Source organism: Akebia trifoliata, chromosome 11 (genome assembly GCF_017979445.1).
Source record: "Akebia trifoliata isolate Shusen 1 chromosome 11, ASM1797944v1, whole genome shotgun sequence".
Classification (NCBI taxonomy): Eukaryota; Viridiplantae; Streptophyta; class Magnoliopsida; order Ranunculales; family Lardizabalaceae; genus Akebia; species Akebia trifoliata.
This window is the reverse complement of record NC_141385.1, coordinates 43,794,680-43,816,495: the sequence shown is the minus strand read 5'-3', so window position 1 is coordinate 43,816,495 and position 21,816 is coordinate 43,794,680. Positions and strand designations below refer to the sequence as shown.

The following is a 21,816-nucleotide window of genomic DNA, read 5'->3' as shown; positions in this document are numbered from 1 at the left end:
ATAAGATCTCTTCAACACCTGTTGGTACCGTGCCAACCTCTCTATGACCCTTTCCCGCGTCTCATCCAACCAGTCCAAATTCCGGGCCATCATTTCGTCGTTGAATTCTGTCTCGGCCACCAGCGTCCTTGTTGTAGGAATCTGTATCTCGGTGGGAATGACAGCTTCTGTTCCATAGGCTAGTGCGAACGGAGTGAAACCTGTCGCCCTTCTTGCCGTGGTCCGGTATGCCCATAAGACACTATGTAGCTCGTCTACCCACCTTCCCTTGTGTTCCTCCAGCTTCTTTTTCAAGTTTGCGAGGATTGTCTTGTTTGATGCTTCAGCTTGGCCATTTCCCTGTGGATATCTTGGCGATGATTGCAGAGAACGGATTCCGTATTCCTTGAAGTACGATTGCACGCGGTTGCCCTTGAACTGAGTTCCATTGTCCGAGATCAGTGCATAAGGGATCCCGAACCGCGTTATGATGTGCTCCCACGTGAATTTGATAACTTCTTCCTCCCGGATCCGTGTAAGGGGAACAGCTTCCACCCATTTAGTGAAATAGTCCGTGGCCACCAGGATGAATAGCTTGCCCCCCTTTCCCCGAGGCAGAGGTCCCACGATGTCCATTCCCCATATTGAGAACGGCCAGGGTGATTTCATAGGGTGGAGTTCACTGGCTGGCTGCAGATGCATGGGGGCATGTTTTTGGCATTGATCACAGGTCTTTACATACCTCTTACAGTCTTCCTGCATCCTTGGCCAGAAGTAGCCCTGGGTGATAACCTTGTTGGCGAGCGACCGTCCTCCCGAATGATTGCCACAGATTCCCTCGTGGATTTCCGCCATGATGAGCTCGGACTCTTCCTTAGTAAGGCACTTAAGAAGTGGCCCCCCGAAGGACATTCTATACAACTCCTCCCCAACGAGAGTGTACTTGCTGACCTGCCGAAGTAGCTTTCTGGCCTCCCCTCTGTCTTCTGGCAGCACCTTTGAACGCAGATACTGAGTATATTCTTCTATCCATCCCGACGTTCTATCGACCTGTGAGCATTCCCTTTCCACATATTCGATACTTGCTTTAGGCAGGTATTCCACAGGTAAAGACCGTCCCTCCGTCTCCCCTAGCATTGAGGCTATGTATGCCAACGAATCTGCATGCCTGTTCTCATCCTGGGAATCTGGCATATTTCCACTTGGTCGAATTTCTCAATTTCTCGTTTGACTGAGATCAGGTATCTCGCCATGCGTTCATCCTTTGCTTCAAATTTCCCGTTGCATTGGTTGGCTATAAGTTGGGAGTCGGTGCATAGCTTTACCCGGCCGATTTTCAACTCGCTCGCCATTCTCAGCCCGTGGATAACTGCCTCGTACTCAGCTTCATTATTTGATGCCCCGAACCCAAGTTTAATTACCTTTTCCAGTCTATCGTTGCTCGGTGTTACGATTACTATCCCAACCCCCGAGCCCGAGTAGTTCGATGACCCATCGACAAAAATTCTCCATCCCGCCTGCTTGTCCCACAGCTCTACTTCTTCCGTCCCTTCATCCTCGTTCTCCAACTCTTCCCAGTTCGGATCCTCAACCGGGAAGTCCGCAAAGAAATCTGCCAACACCTGCCCTTTTATCGCTGTCCGGGATTCAAACTGCAAATCGTACTCTCCGAGGATTACAGCCCACCTTGCCATCCTCCTTGACTTTTCGGATCTGTGCATCATCTCTTTCAGTGGGGTGTCCGTCACAACCCGTATGCGGTGGGAAAGGAAGTAGGGCCTGAGCTTGTGTGCCGAGTAAACGAGCGACAATCCCACCTTCTCCGTCCTGGTGTACTTAACCTCCGATATGCCCAATGTCTTGCTGACATAATAAATAGGATATTCTCGTCCCATTTCAACTTTAAAGAGGACTGAGCTTACCGATGATGGACTGGTCGCCAGATAAATCCCCAGCTCCTCTCCATCTTCCGGAGAGCTAAGGATCGGTGGCTGCCCCAAATACCTTTTTAGGTCGCTAAAGGCTACCTCGCATTCCGTGCTCCATGCAAAATTCTTCTCCTTCTGCAATAACGCGAAGAGCGGGCGGCATCGATCGGACACCCTGGAGATAAACCTGTTTAGCGCAGCTATTCTCCCTGCCAACTTCTGCACCTGCTTTTGGTTAGCGGGGCTCGGCATTTCTACCAACGCCCGGATCTGGTCTGGGTTTGCCTCGATACCTCTCCTGGTGATAATGTGCCCGAGGAATTTCCCAGAGGAGACGGCGAAGACACACTTCTTCGGATTCAACTTCATTTTGAAACTCCTCAGCCGATCAAATGTTTGCTTGAGGTCTGCCAGATGGTCTCCCGCTCTCTTGCTTTTTACCAACAGATCGTCGATGTACACCTCCACAGTCTTCCCGATCAATCCTTCGAACATTTTTGTCACGAGTCTCTGGTAGGTTGCCCCGGCATTTCTCAGACCGAACGGCATAACTTTAAAACAGAACAGCCCTTGCTCGGTGATGAATGATGTCCGTTCCTGGTCTTCCACTGCTAAGGGGATCTGGTTATACCCCGAATATCCGTCCATAAACGACATTCTTTCATGTCCAGCCGTGGCATCGACCAACCTATCAATCCTTGGTAGCGGGAAGCTATCCTTTGGGCATGCCTTATTCAAGTTCGTGAAGTCGATGCACACTCTCACCCTTCCATCCTTCTTCGGCACTGCTACTATGTTCGCTATCCATTCTGGGTACTCTACCTCCCTGATAAACCCGGCCTTTAAAAGCTTTTCGATTTCCTCGTTCACCCCCTGCCTGAGGCGCGGCGACAGCCTCCGGGGCTTCTGCCTAATAGGTCGGAAGCTTTCATCAACATTTAATCTATGACACGCCACCAACGGGTCTATCCCGGGCATGTCCTCCAATGACCATGCAAATACATCCTTGTTTGCCCTCAGAAGTTGGAGTATTGCTGCCCTCTCCTCCTGCAACATCGTGGTACCAACACTAACTATCTGTCCTCCATCGCCCCCGAGATCCACGGCTTCGACTTCCTCAACTGTTACTCGATGCTCGGGCAGCGGCTGCTTCTGTAATTGCTACGAAGATTCGTTAACAGTTGGAGTTACCTTTCTCTTCTTCGGTGGGACGGCCTCAGAACCTCGGTCCTGCTTCAAAGCCAGGTGAAAACACCTCTGCGCCATCTCCTGATCTCCCCTGATTTCCATTATTCCTTCCTTACCCGGGAAACGAATAACTTGATGATAGGTTGACGGGACTGCTTTCATTTCGTGTATCCATCTCCGGCCCAGGATCGCGTTATAGGCCGAGTCTGCATCTATTACCACAAATCTTGTCATTACCACTTTAGACCCTGCTGAGATCGGGAGTGTGATTTCTCCTACCGAGCTGCTAGCGGCGCCGTTGAACCCATAGACGAGGGTCGGCGTGGGCTCCAAACTTTCTGAAACCCCCATTCTCTTAGCCGCGCTTAGGAAGAGAATGTCCACCGCGCTCCCCGAATCCACGAGTATTCTTCGGAGCTCGACGTTTCCTACTGGAAGCGCGATTACTAACGCGTCCTGATGGGGCCCCGCCGTCCCCCTTAGGTCACTTTCTGTGAATACGATTGCCCGGGGATCTGCTCCGTGGTTTGTCGTTCCAACTACCCGTACTCCTGACGCCACACTGTTAACCCCGACCATATGTCGGATCTTTTTTACTTTCTCCCGAATCTCACGCCTAGACGGCACTTCGGCCCCTAATATCCCTGTGATGGTATGAATTATCCTGCGCTCTTCCGTTTCTCGACGCCCTCCTTTAGCTGGCCTTCTTTGCTCGGGCTTTCGCTCAGCTCTCTCGGTAGTCTCCCCACTTCTTCTTCCTCCCGTGGAAACATAACCTTTGAGCTTCCCAGCATCGATCATATCCTGGATGATATGGCGCAGCCTGTAGCAGTCCTCAGTAGGGTGATCCTCAGCCTCATGATACTCGCAGAATGGTTTTCCGGGTTTCCCCTTATACCCCCGTGGCGGCTGAACGAAATCGGGCTCCCCCCTTATGCGCCTCAGTATCACGGATAGTTTTTCGTTGAGCGGGGTATACACCCGACCTCTTTTCCACCACGACTGCTCGTTCGAATCTCTCCGCCTTTTCTTACTTCCTTCCACTCCAGGGTGGATTGGTACCTTTGAAGCGTCTACTCCTCCTTCGCTGTTAGCCACTGTCTGAGTGCTTCTTCTTCTGCCCTTCACAGATTCTTCCACTAAGATGTACTTTTCCACCTTCGCATACAAATCTTCCAGACGAGTAGGATCAGACTTGATCAGGGACTCATGCAACCGTGTTCCCGGGATCACGGCAGCGATGCACGCCGCGCATGCTGTGGCCTCGTCCATGCCCTCTACGTCCAGGGCTCTTGTTCGAAAACGGGTTACGAACGACCTAATACTCTCCCCGGGCTCCTGTCGAAGGTTAAATAGAGTGTTAACTCCGACCTTCTTCCTTCGCAGGTGCACGAACTGCCCAACGAACGCTTCTTCCAGCTCGGAAAAGTTCGTAATGGACCCGGCTGGTAAGGCCTGAAACCACATCATGGCCCCGAGCCTCAGGGTTGACGGAAACAGCTTGCAGAGCAACGGATCATCATTTTGGTACAGCACCATTTGACTTCTGTAGTGCAGTATATGGTCCATGGGATCTCGCGTCCCGTCATAAGTTTCAAACTTTGGCATATGGAACGACCTGGGTGGTTCTGACTTCATTATCGCCTGCGAGAATGGTGTCCCTTTGAGTTCCCGAATTGCGTTCCGTACCTTTTGCGCGGGATCCTTTCCTCGCGCGAATTCCTCATCCCTCCTTTTGAGCATCTCCTCCACTTCCTTCCTCGTCATGGTTTCTTTAACTTCGGAGCTTCCCTGCTGCGTTTTTACTGCTGCTGAATCTTCAGTCCAATCTACCTCCGTTCTTGCCGCTCGAACAGGATGGTCGCTACTCTGCTCTGCCGCTGGGCCTTCCTCGGTCTCCGCACGCTCGCCTAACCTTTGCCTGAGTTCTTCGTTTTCCTTCCTTATTTTCACTATCTCATCATTTTGTTTTTCCAACCCCCTGCGCATTTCCTCTCTCATTTCTGTGAGTAAGTTGTACATTGCTAGCATCGGATCTGGCGCGTTTGGGGGCGAGTCTGCTGGTAGTGGATTTGATGGCTCTCCACGGTTTTCGCCTCTAGCTCTTCCCATATTGGTCGTTTTTCTCCTTGTAAGTTTCCCACGGACGGCGCCAAATTGTAGATACACGAAATGGCACTACACTTTCCTTCTCTTTAAGCTCGGGGGGACCTGCAAAACAGCCCACTCCGACGATCAAGTTAGCCAAATTGATCAGTGTAATGTGCTTTAGAGAAGAAGAATTCGAACCATTTTTTACTCGTAGTTTTCTCCCTTATATAGGCGTTCAACCTGATCGTTTTCTGTGCCACCCCTTGAGGTGACTTGGGGTAGTTAGCCTACTCCCTGACATGTCAGCTACAGGAGTTGTTGCAACTGCCCTATCGCTTCTGAGAAAGTCAGGTTTGGTCTGACATGACGTGGGTGGTTAGAACTGGCACTGCAGGCTTATCTGTCAGACCTGTCATACCGACCTACGAGCTGATGGCACAGTTCCGAGCTTCGACTACATGCGTTCGTCGGGATTAATGGACCGAGCCACGTCCTCAAATCATTAATCTTGGCCCCTGATCGAGCCACGTGTCCATGCTCAAGAATTTCCCCCCACAATTCCTATTTAGTAGAACCGACCTATGTTGGTTCAATTCTAATTTGACCTCAAACCGAACCAAGTTGCACCCCTAGTTGGTATAATAAAACTTAATTTAGCTTTGATCTTCGTTGTCTGAGCACCAAGGGTGTACCTCACAAAACACTATGATAGTACCCAAGTCACTTAGGAATGTTAAGATTATTATTACTTATCATTTCTTTCAATTTCTGTTTATTTATAAGAGTCGTGCTGGAATGACCTCAAGATTGGATCTCATATTGCACATTTTGACGTGAAAGTGTGTTGACAAGGAGGTGTGCATATAACCATAGATGCTTTTCACTCATATCTCAAGAAAACACATCCATGGTAAATACAATGAAAAGGAAAGTCCCTCTAGGATTTTCCTTTTTCCAAAGGTATGGATAATATTTTTGTTGATTCACCACGTGAAAAAAAGGGTAACTTAGATGCGACTCTTTTAAGCACTAAATGGAAAAAGGGCTAAATTCAACTAAATTCGACGGCCCTTAAAGCTCAAGTTTACCCTCTCTTTTTTTTTCACGTAGTGGCTCACATATTGACTGTACATGTTGCATGAAATGCAAAATAGGCTCATAACCATCAAAAACATCAAATCATTTGAGACTCAACCTTACATCTCGAATCAGATCATCTCAGACATACCAACAATAATCCTAAGTCCGACTTCAAGGAGACATGTGTCATTAGGAAGATATAAAAAATAGCCCCCATAGTTTCTCCTGTGCAAATTGTGGCAAAACTTTTTTGGGTGCTTGATTGACCTCTAGCATCCCCAAACCACATCAAAGTTTTGTGCACCTCCACTAATTTCTTTAAGAAATGATGTAAAACTGTGGCATCCTTAAAATCACTGTAAAAAAACAGAAGTTTGCAAACTTACGGTGTTTTGCGAGTACACCAAATAGGTAGACACTTTCCTTCCCGTGCCATGCAAAAAGGGTACAAGCAAAAGAGGATTGAGACCTTTTATGATGATTAAACCTTTTAGAAAAAAAAAAAATATTTGCAAGAATCATTTGCATTAGCTGGTGGCAAAAAAATTATCAAAAAGAAAATTTTCACTAATTTTTCTTATACAAATTGGTTATCTCCCACATAAAACAGTCTAAAGTGCCATTTTTTGTGAAACTTTTTCAATTTTTTTGTGGGTGTGGTCATTCAGACCTTAAAAAAGCAAATATATCACATCTAAGAGATCTTTAGGCTAAGATCTAATTGATTGAGGAAGAAAATATCGAAGAAAATCTATAGATGGGATGGTTAAGATCATCAAATCCAGCCAATTGTGGACCTAAATAATTTACTTAGTGAGATATATTGTGTGGTAGGACCTAACATCCCTTTCATGTATGTCACATGCACTACATGAGCAGATAAAGACCTACTTATTTCCAACTCATAGTGCAAGCATTTCTATTAACACTTTAATTTTGGCATTCTCTATTTGTAATCTACCTTGTGGGGTCATATAAATGCCATATTGTTGGGTGATTCAATTGTAAAATGAGTTTGAATAGTATGAAGTTCATCCTCATCTTGTTTCAGACATGTTTGTCTACATGAAAGTTAGCTGGATATTGAAAATCTGTGATTCATATCAACTGGTAATACAGTGAGGGATCTTGGACTGGATTGATGTTTTTAATGTTGATCTCTATTTTAAAAGTAACGGCTTCACCTATTTATATTCTTTGCTCAATATATGAAGATTAAACTATGAGGATGTTTGGTTTCGGATTCTAGAATTTGATTCTTTCCCATAATCCGATTCAAGAATCTGATGTTATATTTGGTTCAGATTAAAAATTATTTATTTCATAAATAGTATTATAAGTTAAAGCTCATGGGCCTAGCTGGCAAGGAGAGGGTTTCCCCGTTTTATACATTGCACATCCCAATGGTATCCAAGTGATATGAGATTATTCTACCATTATAAAAACAGTTTAAATAGAAAAAAATAATAATAATGCCTTGCAATATTTTTAGAATCTATTTCTTGCAATTTTTTTGCTTTAAACGTAAGGATTTTGGATTTAGATACATTATATTTCTTGTAACAATTGTAGAAAAAGGATAACCAAAAGGATATTATGATCCTAGATTTTAAAATCAATTTCCATGAACAATATAGCCAAACCATATTCTGAAATTTGGAAATCAATTTTCATTATCTAATTCTAGCAATCCCAACCAAACGACGCCTAATGTATATATATATATATATAAGACTGATTGATTTGGTTGTAAAAATATCAAATCCATGGTACCACCACATAAGAGACATTCACCCAACAAATATTATCTATATCACTCACTCTTCCCAAAATGTTTTTTCTTATGCCCACTCTTTACAAATTAAAAATAGTATAAATTATGAAACCTAGTGGTGGAGAATATATAAGATTGACTGATTTAAAAAATATCTGATCCATGGTACCACCACATAAGAGACATGCCCTGGCCCAACAAATCTATATCACTCCCTCTTCGCAAAATGTCTTTGTTATTCCCACTCTTCATAAATTTCAAAAGAATAAATTATGAACCCTAGTGGTGTAGAATCAAACAATCCCAGCCAAAACGATGCCTAATGTTTATATATAACTCTGACTGATTTGTATGTGAAAATATCAAATCCATGGTACCACCACATAAGAGACACTTACCCAACAAATATTATCTGTTACTCCTTTGCAAAATTTAAGATGTAATAAATTATAACCCTTACTGGTGTATTGTGGTGTATCGGTTGTGCATTAACAGCCCCCTCCTAATCAACCAAATCCTATAAAATATCTTTTTTGGCCGACAAGCTTGATTTTTTTTCATGTAGAGTCTACGACTTCATCGATGAAGTTCTAGGGCTTGAGATGTCTCTCAATCAACCCTAACCCTAGAAAATACCAGCCTGTATGTATAAAGTAATAAATATCCTCAATTATTATTAGAATTGAATCTTGTGGTACAACAGTTGGATAATTTCAACAATACAACGCGCTGTGCCAGCCAAAATGGCAGATTGGAAAGCTAAAGAAGATCCAAAGTGTACTTGATTTGATCATAAATAATAGTCTATCAAACGATCACCTCGTGTTAAAAAAATAAGTCATGAGACTTTGGATTAGAGACTCCATTATTAATCATGTCCGATCCATTAACTGGATAGCACGGTAGAGGTATTTTTTTAAAAACTAAATCGATAAAAAACAATGTCCGACCATCTTCACTATATCACCACAAACTAATCACGAGAATTCACCTTTTACCAATACTAGAATAATAGGATTACCAAAGAATAGTTTCTAGTGTGAAAAATCCTCACTAAACAATAATTCTTCATCTATCACCAATGATTGATAACAAGAAGTTCAAGAGAAGTTTTAGTAGATACAAACTTTTCCTTTCGAATTGGTTTAATCAACATATTTGCCAAGCACGAAAGTGTGAATCTTTTACAAAATGATTCTTTCAATTTTCCACTACATTAAGAACAAAATAATATTTTACTTTTATGTGCGCCTATGCATGGTAAATAGAATTTCTCATCAAGTGTAATGAAATTTGACTAGTTTGCATGTTATTTCTTCAATTAAACATCTTTACATGCACGTATAGCTAACATATATTCAATTTTTATGGTAGATAAGTCTGTTATATATTGGAAATTTGATAACCATTTGTTCCACCAGTCAAAGAAAATACTTTTAATCTCGATCACTTACATAATTTGAATCAACAAAACCAACCACGTTTAAATTTTATTTCACAATAACAAGTAGAGGTTTTAATGGTACCCTTCAAGTAATGAATGACCCTCTTCATAGTATTCGAATGCTATTTGTCACACCCGGAATTTCACAACCCAATACCTGACTCAATGACTCGTGACCAGCCCAATATCCGGAACCCACTATTTATTCCATCATCTCCATCAACTTAACATCTAACGAGCATTACATTGGCAGTGAAGAACCAAATTAATAAATCTTCAAGTCTTGCTCCATTCAACGACACATTCCCTTGTCACAACAGTCTGAAATTATAAAAGGTGAGCTGCAAAGCCCGAAAGGAAATCGACACACCCTTAGCATGATTTATCAATACAGAGAGACAAAGTCCAAAATCAATGCATTATATGTACATTTGCAATGTGATGAACAAATAATTTAACGATACACACAATCATGATGGCACAACTTTTCCATCGGCTTGACCAAGCCTTCATCATTATAATTTTTTCGCTAACTTAGTCAGACTCTCAATCTCACTCGAGAAAGTTTATTTTACATCCAAGGGCCCACGGCCTACTTGCCCACTTGCTAATCGTACGTCATACCACAAATCCATTACAAATGTGCTTTGCACATAATCCTGCCACATGCATCCCGAATCTGTGATTGGAACTCACTGGGGTATCAATTCACATGAGGGACTAGTGATGAGCAAGTCGTCGACAAGGGAACTGAAGAAAGCATGAATTTAGCTTTACCATGTTATAGATGCCCATACAAAGACTTTTGCAACTCTAATCATTCATGCCTTCCTAGCATTATCATAATAGATTGAAGTTGTGGTTGAACAAGTTGAGAATTAAGTACTTTTCTATTAGAAGTTAAGATGAAGTTGAAAACAATGGTTTGAAGAAGTTGAATGGGTTAAAAATAATTTCTCTTCAAGATTGAATATGAGGGTATTTAATTTATTTTAATTAGTGTGTGTTTGATAACACTTCTAAAGTCTGAATGGATTTGATCCACCTTTAAAATTCAGACTTCAGAAGCTTTACGAAGTATTAATTATTTTTGGCAAATCCATCCAGCCCTGTGTCTTCAAACTCGATAAAACATGACTCTTGACCCCAATCCAATATAAGTTACTAATGAAAATTATCTACATGCCACCATCTTCCATCCCTAGCAAAAAAAAAAAACCCGTGATTTTTCTCTCCTAAATCATAGACACCTTCAACCTACAACCTAAAATGATTTACTCTCATCTTCAACGTTAACATTACTTATCCTCAGGGATTTATCCCAGAAATTACTTGGTGCACTTGCCCGAGGATTAGTCGGGTACTCTAAGAGGCAAGAACATAAAATAAGAAATTAAAGAAAAAATTGCTTATCCTTAGGATTTCAATCTCTTGAAGAAAATAGAACTTTTGAGAAGTTGAAAACGATAGATTTCATTAAAATAAAAACAACCTGAGGATTGAAGAGTTTGACAATGACAGATTTTGGGAGAGAAAAAATCGACGGGTTTTGGTTGAAGATTGGAATTTATGTCATTTCCATAAACCTCTCTTAAAAGAGAGGTCAAGAAATTTGTCTGTCAGATTGAAATCATGCGGTACCTCAATGACTCGCAAATTTTTTTGCTAGAACACTGGTATCTACTACAAACCCAATATGGTGTAGAGCACCGATAGAATCAGCTTAAGCATTTTTGTTTTTTTTTGTGCTTCTTGCAAAACAGAACATCGTTGAAGATGTTAGCTGCATATCAATCCCCCTCCCAACTGTGCTGGCGCCTGGTGGAGACTTGTAATTCAATTTTTGGCACAAAAAGTGCCAGAACCATTTGCAAATGTTATTCGACTCCAACCGTATATTCTAATTCTCCCATCCGTCTCCCGCAATAGTTACAAATGATCATGATTAATAATAATAAAACAAAATCATCATAAATTCATTAGGTAATTTAGACAAACCCCTTTGAACATGATCTTTTCTTGGAAACTAACCAAAAAAACAAAAAATCTGAAACATGATTTGCAAAACCTTTGCATTTCCTGCAAAGCATATGCAGATGATGTGCTACAATTCCAAAGCAAAGCCCAAGAAAAGGTATATTTATATTCTCACTCAAATGCAAATTGCAAACAGAATAATCAAGCTTTTAGCTTTACCTCACTTGAGCCGTAAAGCAAACTTCAAAAGTTTGAATTCTACAATTTTTCATTAAATGTGATTTATAAAGACAATCTTCGGCACTACCACACCTATCCAGTGATTCATGAATAAAGATGAAAACCTGAATAACTCTCCCAAAACTATGAAGAGGCAAGCCAGTTTCCAGTTAAATATATAGATGTGGACCAGATTCGTAAGGGCATACATATGATTCAATGCAAGATACTTTCTGAACTTAAAATTCAAAAGAAAGAACTTTAATTTCCTAAATCATTCGCCGATTTTCCTCTCCTACAGTAATTGTTCCACCAAAAAATCCTCCATTTTTCATTTAAGTCTTTAAGGGAAAAAAAATACAGCAGATGTGTACAAACACTTACGACGTTATTTAATATGACAGTTATATGTAAGTAACAAAATGCCCCAACCGATCAAATTTTTGGAGAATTTGCATCCCAGATTGTTTTTTAAGGTAGGCAGAAGGATGAGGGTGAACACAAAAGGATCATAGAAATAGAGGGTGGATTGCTTTCTGTTATATAATCCTTCATGAGATAATACTTTTGAACACCAACAAATCCCAAATCCTGTACTTAATCGAGAAGAGGTAGAGGAAGAGCAAAAATTAGAGTAAAGAGGAACATGTCTCTGTCCCCGGATTCATTTTGCTTGAAAGGCAAGAGACTGGAAGGGATTTCTCGCGAGCCCTATAAAGCATTTACGGGAGATGATTTATTGGCTTAAAGGACTAATCAAATTAACCAGAAAATGATTTTCCAAGCTAACGTAATTTTCTCAGCAAAGCAGGCAAATAGTGCTTTTACCGTGCCAATGATTTTTAACTGAAACAATCAAACACATCCCAGTTTCCATCATAGAACAATCCATTTAACAGCAATGGCCCAGAGCCCAAAATGTCTCCTTTATCTAAGAGGTTTTTCTTTCACTGGGCAAATAAATAAAAAACCAACTAATTCACACAAAAAAAAAATGACCACATCTAATTCTTGAGATCTCAAATATATGTAGGTCTACAGCTTATAGAAACATAAGTTGGGGCAGAAATTACTTCCGGAGTGTACAAGTAGACCTCCTTAAACATAATATGCGTCCCAACCACTAACAAGATTTAACTGGTTTGATTCTAAAAGTAGTAAATCCAACCAGAAAGAGACATACCTTCATGTCGCTGGCTCAGAGATTCTGGATAACAACAGAGTTGGCTAGGCCTGCCTGTTCTATCGTCTGGCTCACATCAGTAAGTTGCTTGGGAGGGAAACCTACCGTCTGCAATCTATAGGTTCTCACCCCTCCAGGTCTTGAAGCATCAATGAAGGCACGGATATCACTGATTGAATGGTGGTAGTTGAAGCGTGCCACCATGCGCGTGCCATCTGACAACCTGAGCTGAATCGAGGTTGAGGGCAATGTTTCATCTACAATTAAACCCATGGATGGGGATGATGTAGTGTTGAGTGAGCCAACAGTAACAGATGGTTCAGGAGCCACAGTGGTGGTGGTGGTGGTGGTGCCGCTACCTAAAGTTATTCCCACACCCTGAAATGGAACTTGACGCTTCTCCGGCTCCTGCTTAAATATGAAAATCACAGAAGGCTAAGGATAGATGGCAGAAAAGCAGTGAAAGAAGTTAAAAAGAGGGAAACAAGGACGCACAGGGCAGTCTACATCTCTCCTTATGATATTAACGTGAACTGGAACTGGTTTGCTCCTATCTACCGGTTCAAGCTCTTTTGGACACTCAGACTTCATGATGCTCTGCATAGTGAGAAGTAATTAATTATAAGTATAAAACTTCACCACTCGAATACTATGTAACATTGTAAATTGTAGAATGTGATCAACAAATTTGAATTGCCTACGTGCTGCTAACAATAAATGCACAGTAAAAGTAGAAGGAAGTCGGAAAGTGAACTAAGTCGTATCCCACTTATCTACAATCAACGTCATTTTCGTTTTTTTTTTCATGTTCAGGTTTATCCAATCTCTTGAAACTTAATGATATTTTGGGCCTCAATTCTAAGCTTTGAAACATTACACCCATTAAAACTTGACTTGGGTGAGTTCACAAATAGTCGATGACCTTTTTTATAGAATGGTCAATAACATACTGTCATGGTCTTAAAGTATAGATCAGTCTATCCTTAAATTGTGAATATTGTGGTTATTCTCGAACTGATTTCATCAAAGATCTGAAATTTAAAGTAGATATGTTGTTTGTTAACTACTATATGAGCCAACTGTTAAATGTAACAGAAACAATTGGAAAATATTATTGGAAACAATCTAGTTGTTATTTTAGCTCTAGTTATATTTTAAATATAGCTTTTATTTATTTCTTACATGTAAGGGCACTTTAGGGTATGTTTGGTAACACTTCTGAAGTCTAAAGTTTGAATTCTGAAGTCTATGTTTTAAAATCTGATATCTTATTCTGGAAAAGTTGTTTGTTTATCATTTTTAAAAGCTTCTGGTTACAAATAGAATTTTAAAACATAATGGCCATTTTGACAATATTATCCTTTTGTAATTCTAATAAATTGTTAACCGAAAAACATAACATGTTTTGCATAATGAAACCATCTACACATTTAATTTTGATTTCTAACACATCAAACACCCAAGAGTATTGTTTTCAATTTGAATTCATACTTGAGAAATTATATTCCAACAAGGTAATACTCAAACAATAAACAATCATTCCTTTTCTAATTGAAAAATATTGGGTTTTAGGGTTCGTATAAAAATATAGGATTTTTCAAACATGAAATGAGAGAAAGGGGAGAGACTTTGACAACACAATTGTAGAGGAAGGAGAGGTAAAAAAGAAAGGAGAGATAGAAAAGTTAAAAATAAGGATTTTATGGTTCTTATAAAGAAAGGATAAGTGATAGAACTCAGGGTTTTGAAGAGGGTATTTTAGAAATAATAAAAAATCAGATTTCAGAAGTTTCATCTAGCATATCTCCATCACTGGTTCAAAACTTCTGAATTTTAGTTCTGAAGTCTGAAATCTAAACCAAAACAAACGGAAATAAAGCTTCTAAAGTCTGAATTTTAAAGGTGGACCACCTCCATTCAGACTTCAGAAGTGTTACCAAACACACACTTGGTCTTTTGACTATTTTATTAATATAAATTCCTGCCAAGCTCTCATAAAGAGACTTGACAATTATTCTTCTCAAATTCTTCTTGGTATCAGAGTTAAGAAATTTCGTCCCCCCCCCCCCCCTCTCCTTCTTCCTTACTTTCTTTTCCTCTTTATTTACTAAACCCTAACCTCGAGCAGATTCCTTAGACCTTCTCCCCTTCGAGGATCTTTTATTTCTTTTCTCTTATTCCCTTTATTTTGCCCTGCGACACGCCCCCCCCCATTGTGTTTGGTGCTGCCGACAACAACTAGATAACTTTTCTGAGGTTGTATTACCCCTACGACAGCAGCAGTTGCTGTGTTTGGTGGTGCAACAATGTTTGGGGCTCTCTTGTGACCTGCGACAGTGTGTAGAGGTTGTGTTTGGTGCTGCCGACAACAACTAAATTTTTTTTTGGGTTGTGTTAACCTTGTGAGAGGGTTGTGTTACCCCTACAACAGCAGTAGTTGCTATGTTTGGTGCTGCGATAGTGTTTGGGGCTCTCTTGTGGCCTGCGACAGTATGTGGAACTGTGTTTGGTGCTGCCGACAGCAACTAGGTATTTTTTGGGGTTGTGTTAACCTTGCGACAGCAGCTAGGTGGATCTTTGGTGGTATGTGACAGCAACAGAGGTGCTGCCATTGTTTTTGTCCTTGTTGCTACCCTTCGACAGTACTACTACGAGTGATCTCCCTTTGATTCAAAGTTTTGTTGTTCATAGTGCACAATGACAACTCACGAAACCAAGGATTCCAACACAACTCTTGGGGCTCAGTCCAGCATATAACCAATGCCCTAGTAGATGGTCGGAATTTTCAGTCTTGGTCTGTGCGACTTTATTTGGGTAGTAGAGGTAAATCTGGATGGCTTTTGGGCACCGTTATTAAAACACCTCACTGATCCAAAATTTGAACAATGGGAAATTGATAACTGTATTATTTTTGGATGACTATTTAATTCAATGGAGCAGCGAATCTATACTATGTTTATGTATCATGAAACTGTTCCATCTTTGTGGTCAGCCCTCAGGAATATGCTCACAGTAGGATGACTCGAAGATTTATGAGCTTTACCGAGACATTGCCCAGACTACCCAAGGAACACAGAGTGTGGCTGATTATTTTGAGTTTGTTTAGCCTGTTGGAAGGAGCTCTCTCATTATGAGTCTATGGCTGAGTTATCTGCAGAAACAGCCGGGTTTGTCTCATTAAGATCCAGCAACATGTGCCTCTAATTTTTATGTAAGGATTTTTTTATCGTAATTGTTAACCATTTGCCTTTTAGCAATCCAAGTTTTAGGTCTTAATTTGTGAGACAAGATTTCTTAAAGGGCATAAAGTTTTCCTAAATTAATATGCCATTCTATATATTTTTGAGGTATAACTATGGTTTTCATTTTGATTTTTGACCTAGGATTGCGGCCTATTCTATGGTGGTCCTGACCTACATATTTAGAATACGAACGTAATAACTTCAAGGAAAGAGTTATCGTTGACTATCTTCGCCCGTAGTAAGATCATTATGAATTTCTATTTTTATGTGTAAAAGGCATGGTCACAATTTCTCTTATCGCTTCATGTAGTTCAGTTTTGTTGGTCTTTCTCTCTTTAAAACTAACTAATAATACTTTTCGCCTTAGAGGCAATATCCCTTGGGGCATTTAACATTATTTATTTATTTATTATTATTATTATTTTTTAATTTTAATTTTTTATTATTTATTTATTTATTATTTTTTTTTTTTTTGGGGGGGGGGGGGGGGGGGGGGGAGTTCAATTTATAATTTGTTGCAATAAAGAAAAGAATGCTAGAACTTTTGAAGGAAGGAAAGGAAATAGTTTAATCAAAACAATTGCTGAGATCAAAACAAATATGTGCACTCAAGGTTCAATCTGAGGAGTTAAAAAGTATGGTAAAGTCTTTGCATGATGTTATCATAGATTTGGGTTAGATTTTTGCCAGCACCAAGTCACCAATCTCATTAAAAATAGGCTTATTGAAAAAAAAAAAAAAAAGGAATATTTTTTAACACTTCTTTTTCAATGAGTCATTGATTTTCTAATCTCGGAATTATTTGCTTGTTCATAGGATTAAGCTTATGAGTCTACTTTCCTCTGCAAACTAAACAAGAAAACACAATAAATCTAATATATGACTAAGAATACTGAGATCAATGTACTCTCCTCAATTTTCAAAAGCTTACAAGTCTATTTTCCTCTGTTTACAAGAAAACACAACAAATCTAATATATGACATGCGTCACTGATCAAGATGGATAGAAATTATTCTCGCTTCTGTGCTGCAATAAAAATTGATTCAATCTGCTTTTCTAACACACTTTTCAAAATAAATTTAAACTGAAAAGGGAAAGTGTGGATAAATGAATCATACTCTAGTGTAAAATATCAAAATTATACTATTCCATGAAATTTATAATTGGTCAAAAACACATTCAAAGCACCCAAACAATGGAAGATTTTTTTTCCCTTAAGAATGATCTCTCCAAACCACACGATTAGGAAAAGTTAAGAACAAAAAAAAAAATCATGAAATTCTAGATCATTTTCAATGAATTAAATGTAGATATGACTTCCATACGAAATAATTCATGTATAATCATGAATGATTTTCAATATGGTTCAATTGGAATTATGGGATTTAATTGTGAAAAAAAGAACTTACAAAAAAAATAGTAACTGAAAATTTTGCAATTTTAATAATGCCATGTGAAAGAGTAAGTGTTAGCATCTTCGTTTATTTGGAACACACACAAATGTAAATGTGGTAATTTATGCTTAATGGAAATTTTCAGTCCAAATTATCTATCACAATATCAAAAGCATATTCATCTCCAGCATAGAGCATAATCCGATATTACCTCCAAGAAGGGTTCATTTTCAGGATTGTCCAACCTCCTCAAAGGCCCATCATTTACAGTGAACCCATTGGCCCAAAAAATAATATTGTGAATCATGGGCTCAGATGGCTGAGGAGCAGATGGTACTGTTTCCCCAGATAGAAATCTCCCTGTCCCAGTGAAGCTCCTTGAGATAGAAGATGGACCAAGGTGATCAGCAGGTCTTTCCACAGCCCCCAACTGCCTAGCTTGGTTAAATATTGCGTCAACATCATTAACTTTAGAAGGATCTTGGACCAGCATGCCACTACAAAAAAAATAAAAATAAGATAAAATAATAACATTAATAGTTATGTTAGTCAACTATTAATCATTCTCATAGTCTGTTGTATTGTGTTGTACATCAAAAAATGTAAGATGCAGCTTCTTCAGCTTACAAGTGCAAATTGTAATACAAGGGGACACATCAAACTAATATAAAATTTATTTCATTCATTAAATAAAATTTGCAATTATGTTGCATAAGGTAGTATTATCACCTAAACACTAAATCTTTAGCTTATCTAAGCGTTAAACATAGTTTAATGTCATGTATCTTTTTGTTTTATTGATAAATGAAAAATATTACAAAGAAAGGGAAGGTTGAGGTGACCAACCCAGAAAAGTAAAACAACCACAAAAACAGCAAAAACTCAAAGAAAAGAGACTAAGGAGCAGAAATAATGCAAAGACTTTCCCACCAGACAAGGAAATCCTCCAAGAAAATCCCTTTGAACTCCTTGAAAACCTTGCACCAACAGAAGAGGAGACTGGAGACCAAGAATGTGATTGATGAATGCCATGTATCTTAAATACCAGTGAGCAAAAACGTGATTTCTTTTAGTAAATATGGTTGTAATGGTAGCTTAAATTTATTAATGAATATCAGAGCATCACTATGAACTTTCCAATGTACCAAACTATATTTACTAGTTTTAGAGCCTACCAATATGATGAATTAAAGGTGGCAATCTTTATACAACCTATGAATATGACTCAAAAACGAAACGAAATTAGTGAGTTTGAATCAAGCCTAATTGGGTTTAGATCATAATAGTGCAGACCCTTCTTAACACAATTATTAAATGGGTCATGTTTAGGTTGGAGACGTTAACAAGTTTTGACATGTTTAATTAACCAGTCATTAACATGCCTTCTTAAATCATGAAACATATGAGGTATCTCAAACATCAACAATTATTTAAGGATTTTTAAAATTATCCATTTTTTACTAGAATTTCATAGAACTATTTTTCAAATTTTATAAAATATAGAGGATGTTTTAAGATATTTTTCAAATAATAAAGGATTGAGAATTTAGTTTGGGAAAGAACAATAAAGTTTTCTAACTGCATTATCTTGTGGCATCCAAAAACATGATCTAATGCTACAGAGATGTAGGTACAACATTCTAAGAACATTGGAATTTTTTTTGGGCAGTGGAAATGAAACTTATTTTTTCCATTTAAGATTAGAATTTTACTGAACAGGTTAAAAAATACTTCATCTTTAAAGATTAAAATCATTAAGAATAACAAATCTCCATAACCAACCTATAATTACGTAAAAAAAAAACACAAAGATATATAATCAAAATTAAAATCTGAAGCAACATCGCTAGGGTATCAACTTCAATCTCAAACTAAAAAACCACAAGAAATCGATTCGTACCTCTTCTCGCCTCCGGTGAAGTACTCTTTAAGCTCATCAGAATCGTTATCAGATTCTGAATCAGATTGACGATTCAGATCAGAAAACGTACGGATTCTTCCTGTACGGCTACCAGAGGGCTTCGAAGGTTTCTTGTCGCTAGAATCCATGGCTTCAGTTGGTCGAAAATCAGACGTAATCAATGGTGATGGAGATGGAGAGTGAGATGGAGGATGATTGTTGGTGGTGGTATCTGTGTTGAAGCTGTTATCTTCTAAGAAAGTTGAGACAGCAGAGTCAAGATCCCAGTTGTGGCTCTCAAGGAAGAAGAGAGCTTCTTCATTTGATGAAGATGTGATCTCTAAAAATGTTTCCACCAGTTTTTTGTTGTTCTCTCCCTCCATAATGTCAGGGACTTCTTCTTTCTTCTTTCTTCCCACAATTCACTCTTTCTTTGTGTGCTTCGCTTGCGTGCTCTTGCAGTCTTGCTTCTAATTTTTGTCTTTTATATTTATATATTTTTAGAGGGTCGCTATTATCATCCCAAATTTTGATTGTCACACTCCAATTATTTAAATTAAGGAAAATACTATTAAAAAATTTAATATTTATAAAAAAAGAATCTGTTTTTTTTTAATTACTAAAAATGAATCAAGTCATTGCCAGTCCAACGTTTTAGTAACTCACTGGACTGTCTAGGGTTTTAATGTGTTAAAATACACTATTCTACCAAAAATGCCCTTTTAATGATTAAAACCTTGGGAAATTATATCTACATGACATTAAATTTTAAGGATCTTCTAATTTCTTTGAGCATCTTGAATATTTAACTATTTTATTAAGAACACTTCATCTTTAAGGTCCTCCATCTTTGTTGATTTTGTTAAAATTGAAAATTTAACATGTTTGAATCCATGTTAAAAGTGAACATCAGATATACTTCTTTCTGTGTCAAAAAAAAAAAAAAAACTTAACTTTGGAGGACCCTTGAAATTTCCTGGCATGATAATAAAATTTTCCTAAAACGTTGGATTGTCCAATGTTTTAACACCTTAACCATTTTAAACGTTGAATAATCCAACGAGTTATTCGTTTTCAATACTTTTTTTGTAAATATTAAAATCATTTCTAAATAATTTTCTCTTAAATTAGTTATCACATCCTAATTAAAGATTCAAACACTCTCTTCAAACATTTCAGAGCTTTGCTTCAAATTAGAATCTCAACATTTTTTCAAACATTACAGAGGCTTGGCTCAAATTAGAATCTCAACATTTTTAAATACTACAACAAATAATTTTAGTAGTTGTTTAAACTTATGATTAGGCTCATATAAAGTCCTAAATAGAAATAGAAGAAGAAAAAAATAGACGAAGAGCTTCTATTAGCACCCCCCACTTTTACTTATTCTCAATCATTCATTTATTATTATTTTCTTTATTTTTAATTGGGATGTATTAATTAAAAGTTGGGATGCCAATAGCAACTCTCTATATTTAAGAGGAATACTATGGTAGTTGTATGGCCCAGCATCTGGAAAAGATATATTGATATTAATATTTTTAGTTTATAGTAAATTAGTAATATAATATTATTATTAGCTATAATTATTTAGGCTATTATAAATATTTGTGTGTGTCATCTGGGTTTGTATTTTCTTTATAATATAATTAATTTATAGTTTATAATATTAATAATACTCACTGTCTTCTTATCACAATAAATACATATCCTAGGGTATAATTGTAATTATAAATCAAAAAGAAAAACAGTAATGTGATTTTGCAACAACATTAGTACATTACCCATCTTTCTCTCATTATGGTAGTAAGGACTTCTAGACCATGTTTGGAGGAGAGAAGAGAAATTCAATTTCTCTCCATCATGTTTGGATTGACAGGAGAGAATTTGAGATAATTTTAAAATTTTAAAATATCTTAAAAGTGATTTAGGAGTAGAGTTGAAATTATAAAATTTTTAAAAGGATTTCTCTCATCTTCTCTCCGAGGAAGAAAATTTACATTTTTTTTCTCTCTAATTCTTTTCTCTTCTCTCCCGCTTAATAATCCAAAAAAGAGAAATAGAGAGAAACTCATTTATTTATTTTTTTCTCTTCTCTTCTCTCCATTTCTCTCAATCCAAACACAGCTGCGGCATAAAAAATCTACAACTATTAGCTAATTATAAAAATGACAAGTTTAAAAGTAATACACAAAAACATGCCATCTAGTATAATTAACTCATTTTTTATATCCAAATGGCATCATCATCAATTGTTTGTTTTAAAAATTTATCTTTACTTTACTTTTTTAACAACTTAAGATAGTCGAGACGTTTTAAAATAGTGAAGCATTAAATCTCGACCTTTTGAAAACTCGAGGCTCAACATTGCCAAGCCTCAATGTTTTTGACTTTTCCAATTTGGCCTTGGAAAGAT

The 21,816-nt window shown here is 38.2% G+C and overlaps 2 protein-coding genes across 2 annotated transcripts; both read right to left on the bottom strand.

Annotated features, from left to right (window-relative positions):
* Positions 1-1,121: 1,121 nt before the first annotated feature.
* On the bottom strand, positions 1,122-5,207 carry LOC147391908 (uncharacterized). The gene is made up of 3 exons (XM_086459119.1): positions 5,116-5,207; positions 3,099-5,016; positions 1,122-3,053 (listed from the first exon to the last, which is right to left on the bottom strand). The coding sequence occupies exons 1-3, from the start codon at positions 5,205-5,207 to the stop codon at positions 1,122-1,124; spliced, it is 3,942 nt and encodes a 1,313-aa protein (XP_086315245.1).
* A 7,364-nt stretch (positions 5,208-12,571) lies between these two features.
* On the bottom strand, positions 12,572-19,868 carry LOC147391907 (plant UBX domain-containing protein 3-like). Its single transcript, XM_086459373.1, has 4 exons — positions 19,401-19,868; positions 17,712-17,997; positions 13,359-13,460; positions 12,572-13,271 (listed from the first exon to the last, which is right to left on the bottom strand). Exons 1-4 carry the CDS (start codon positions 19,781-19,783, stop codon positions 12,879-12,881), a joined length of 1,164 nt encoding a protein of 387 aa, XP_086315499.1. The 5' UTR covers positions 19,784-19,868; the 3' UTR covers positions 12,572-12,878.
* Positions 19,869-21,816: the final 1,948 nt, after the last annotated feature.

Coding starts and splice junctions, on each gene's coding strand:
- LOC147391907 (XM_086459373.1), bottom strand. CDS start 19,783: ATGGAGGGAGAGAACAACAAAAAACTGGTGGAAACATTTTTAGAGATC. Junction 17,998..19,400: donor TTCACCGGAGGCGAGAAGAG/GTACGAATCGAT, acceptor TTTTTTTTGTAG/TGGCATGCTGGTCCAAGATC. Junction 13,272..13,358: donor GGAGAGATGTAGACTGCCCT/GTGCGTCCTTGT, acceptor ATATTTAAGCAG/GAGCCGGAGAAGCGTCAAGT.
- LOC147391908 (XM_086459119.1), bottom strand. CDS start 5,207: ATGGGAAGAGCTAGAGGCGAAAACCGTGGAGAGCCATCAAATCCACTA. Junction 5,017..5,115: donor CCAGATCCGATGCTAGCAAT/GTACAACTTACT, acceptor CGAAGAACTCAG/GCAAAGGTTAGGCGAGCGTG. Junction 3,054..3,098: donor TCCCACCGAAGAAGAGAAAG/GTAACTCCAACT, acceptor TTACAGAAGCAG/CCGCTGCCCGAGCATCGAGT.